Raw genomic sequence first — 4,391 nt, 5'->3', positions numbered from 1 at the left:
TTTAGTTTTCTAATATTTTAAAAACTGTTACATCTATTTTTCACCAGGAATATTGGACTATCTTTTCTTGTAGTATCCTTATATGACTTTGGTATAAGGGTAACGCTGCCTTGTAAAATAAGTTTGGAAATGTTCCTGTTCTTCAATAATTTGAAAGATTTTGAGAAATACTGGAGTAATTCTACTTTAAATGTTCAGTAGAATTCACTAGTAAACCATCGGGTTCTGGGCTTATGTGGGTTAGGAAGATCTGATTACCAATTCAATCCCTTAACTCATTATTGGTCTGTTCAGATTTTTTTTTTTTAATTTCTCCATGATTCCGTCTTGGTAAATTGTATCTTTCCAGGAATTTGTCCTTTTTTTCCAGATTACCCAATTTATTAACATGTAGACGTTCATAGCAGTCTCTTATGATCCTATGTACTTCCGTGATATTAGCTGCAATGTCTCCTCTTTCATTTCTCATTTTATTTATTTGATTCCTCTATTTTTCTTAATCAGGCTAAAGGTTTATCAATTTTGTTTATTTTTTTCAAAACTATCTCAAGTTTTTTTTATATTTCCTATTGTTTTTCTGGTCTCTATTTCATCATTTTCAATCTGATCTTGTTATTTCCTTCCTTCTGCTAACTTTGGGCCTATTTTGTTCTTTTTTTTTTTTTTCCATAGTTCCTTGAAATATAAACATAGGTGGTTTATTTGAGATCTTCCTTTTTTTTCTTAATAAAGACATTAATTGGTGTAAACTTCCCTCTAAGAACTGCCTTCACAGCATCCCATAGGTTTTAGTATGTTGTATCTCCATTTTCATTTGAGATTTTTTTTTATTTTCCAATTTTATCATTGACTCATTAGCTGTTCAGTATTGTTTAGCTCCCACATTTGTAAATTTTCCAGTTTTCCTCTTCTTAATTTCAAGTTTTATAACACCATGGTCAAGCAGATACTTGAAATGATTTCAATCTTCTCACATTTCCTAAGACTTATTTTGTGGACTATCATGTGATCAATCCTGGCAGGTGTTCTGTATGCACTTGAGAAAAATGTATAGTCTGCTACTGTTGGATGGGATGTTTTGTATATGTCCGTTAGATCCATTTGGTCTAAAGTATGGAACAAGCCCAATGTTTCATTTTTGATTTTCTGTCTGGATGATCTATCCATTGCTAAAAGTGGAGTACTGAAGTCACCTACTATTACTGTGTTATTTCTCTCTTTAGATCTGTTAGAATTTGCTTAATTTAGGTGCTCTAATGTTGGGTGAGTGTATATTTACAGTTCTTGTATCTTCTTGATGAGCTGACACCTTTATATAAAGATTATAAGAGGACCTTCTTTGTTTCTTGTTGTTGTTGTTGTTGTTTTATCCAAAATTTGTTTATTGGGGTAGTGTCCCACTCATCTTGATTCCAGGTGCTTTTAGTGCTGCTTCCGCCTGAAGGAGCATCCTTCTGTAAGCCTCGCCTTTCCTCCTGTGGGCTGGCAGAGGACAGTGGAGCAGCTGATACACAGAACTACCGTTTGTGCGTGGCTGAAGATGGTGGTGATTTTGTAGCATCCCGGGCACTTCACGTCCATGAAGTAGGAGCTGGGGCTCTGCACCAGGCGCTTCTTCTTGTGCTTCCTCTTCTCCTCTTCCAGGGACGGGTGCAGGAGGTCCTTTGCGAGGGGCATTACCATTTTTGGCTGAAAGGCTATTTTGTTTGTTAGAAGTATCACTATCACTGCTCTCCTTTAGCTTCCATTTGTATGGAATATCTTTTTCCATTGCTTCCCTTTGAGCCTATGTGTGCCCTTGAAGCTGAAGGAAGTACCTTGTAAGCAGCATATAATTTGGTCTCTTTCTTTTTTAATCCATCCAGCCTCTGTACCTTTTGATTAGAGAATTCAAACTATTTATATTTAGAGTAATTATCGATAGACTCACTAATGCCATCTTATTAATTATTTCCTATTTTGTCGTTTCATTGTTCTTTTATCTTGTCTCACTGCCTTCTTCTGTAGATTGGTGATTTTTGCACAGTGTTATGCTTTGATCTCTTCTCTTTATATTTTATAAATCTTCTACAGGTTTTTACTTTAGTTGTTACCATGAGGTTCACAAATAACATCTTACAAATACAAGCCTGTTTTACACTGATAGCTACTTAACATCAATCTACCCTTTCCTCCCAATTTATATTTGTGATATCACAATTTACCTCTTTTTATATTGTATATTTGCTGACAAATTACAGTAGCTATAGTTTTTTAAAATAATCTTTTTATTTAATCTTTAAACTATCAGAAAGAGGTTAACGCACTATCACATTACAAAATTGGAAGTTTTTGCATCTATGTAATTACTTTTACTATGTGCTGTATATTTTTTTTTATGTTTTCATGTTATTAATCAACTTCTTTCCATTTCAGCTTGAAAAACTTTCACTGTTCCCTGTTAGACAGGTCTAGAATCCTTAGGTGAGGTTTCCCAGCAGATGGCAAATGGGCTTACTGCTAGAATCCAGAACATAGTAGAGACCCTATCCCTTTAACAGCCTCTGATATTTTTATCTGCCTCATTCCTGATGTCCTCCTCCCACCTGAGTTATGGAGCTCCCATTTCAATACCCTAGTGTGTGAGACAAATGGATTTCCTTAGCAGCATCCCACAAAGCTGAGAAATCGGGTACTCATTCACTGTTCTCCCTTTCTCCCATGGAAGAGATTGGGGGCCTCCTCTAACTCTAAGCTGTACAACCTTATGGGGAGGGATGATGCTGTCAGAGTTCCTTTACCCATGCCAATGTCTCCAAATTTATATTTTTGTTTTCCTTCTTCAACTGGGTATTCAAATTTCTCCTCTGGGAACCTTGACTTCTACAAGGGTCTCTCATCTGTGGGTATCTTCCAAAGTCAGTGTTCTACAGGTACTCCCAGCCTGGAGTCCAGAGGGGTTAAAAGCAGTTCACAGGTACCTGCCAGTTCCACAGCCTGAACCAAGGTCTGTCTACCTATTAATCAGTGCACAGGTGGGTGACATTCAACATAGGCATATGGAATTAAATTACCTAATAAAAGCTGGCATGTTCCTCAAATCTTGAGAACACATATTATTCATTATCTATATAAGAATAAATAGGTGAAAAGTAAGATATCTAGTTACTTGTCATCTCTCACATATAGAACATGAGAGAACGTATTTTATTAAAACTGATGTCATCAAAGCTGCTATACTGTAGTCACATTATATAGATATAGAAACCTGATGTTATAGTATGAACTAAACAGGTTCACTGAGGAATCTCCACACTGTTTTCCAAAGTGGCTGCACCAACTTGCATTCCCACCAACAATGTAAGAGGGCTCCTCTTTCTCCACATCCTCTCCAACACACATTGTTTACGGTCTTATTATTTTTGGCCATTGTAACCAGTGCAAGGTGGTATCTCAATGTAGTTGTTGTTGTTTTTTTTTTAATTTTTACTTATTTTTAAAATTTCTCTTCAGTGTTCCAGAATTCATTGTTTATGCACCACACCCAGTGCTCCATATAATATGTGCCCTCCATAATACCCACCACCAGGCTCACCCCAACCTGCCACCTCCCGCCCCTCCAAAACCCTCAGATTGTTTTTCAGAGTCCATAGTCTCTCATGTTTAGTCTCCCCCTCCGATTTCCCCCAACTCCCTTCTCCTCTCCATCTCCCCATGTCCTCCGTATTATTCCTTATGCTCCACAAATAAGTGAAACAAATAATTGACTTTCTCTGCTTGACTTATTTCACTCAACATAATCTCTTCCAGTCCCATCCATGTTGATACAAAAGTTGGGTGTTCATCCTTTCTGATGGAGGCATAATACTCCATAGTGTATATAGACCACATCTTCCTTATCCATTCGTTCGTTGAGGGGCATCTTGGTTCTTTCCACAGTGTGGCGACCGTGGCCATTGTTGCTATGAACACTGGGGTATAGATAGCCCTTCTTTTCACTATATCTGTATCTTTGGGGCAAATACCCAGTAGTGCAATTTCAGGGTCATAGGGAAGCTCCCTATACTTTCAATGCCATTCTGATCAAAATTTCACCAGCATTTTTCAAAGTGCTGTAACAAACAATCCTAAAATTTGTATGGAAAGAGAAAAGACCCTGAATTGCCAAGGAAAGGTTGAAAAAGAAAAACAAAACTGGGAGCATCATGCTGCCTGATTTCAAGCTTTACTACAAAGTTGTGATCACCAAAACAGCATGGTACTGGCATAAAAACAGACACATAGACCAGTGGAACACAGAAAAGAATCCAGATATGGACCTGCAACTCTATGGTCAAAAATCTTTGACAAAGCAGGAAAAAATATCCAGTGGAAAAAAGACAGTCTCTTCAATAAATGGTGCTGGGAAAATT

General features: G+C 37.2%; 1 protein-coding gene across 1 annotated transcript; it reads right to left on the bottom strand.

The window, feature by feature from the left end:
- Positions 1 to 1,421: 1,421 nt before the first annotated feature.
- On the bottom strand, positions 1,422 to 1,677 carry LOC308348052 (small ribosomal subunit protein eS27-like; the record flags this gene model as incomplete). Its single annotated transcript, XM_080811880.1, has 1 exon — positions 1,422 to 1,677. One exon carries the CDS (start codon positions 1,675 to 1,677, stop codon positions 1,423 to 1,425), a length of 255 nt encoding a protein of 84 aa, XP_080668006.1. The 3' UTR covers position 1,422.
- Positions 1,678 to 4,391: the final 2,714 nt, after the last annotated feature.

The sequence above is a fragment of the Martes martes genome (assembly GCF_963455335.1).
Source record: "Martes martes genome assembly, chromosome: 8".
Classification (NCBI taxonomy): domain Eukaryota; kingdom Metazoa; phylum Chordata; class Mammalia; order Carnivora; family Mustelidae; genus Martes; species Martes martes.
The sequence above is the reverse complement of the archived record's forward strand: the minus strand, read 5'-3'. Positions and strand labels throughout refer to the sequence as shown.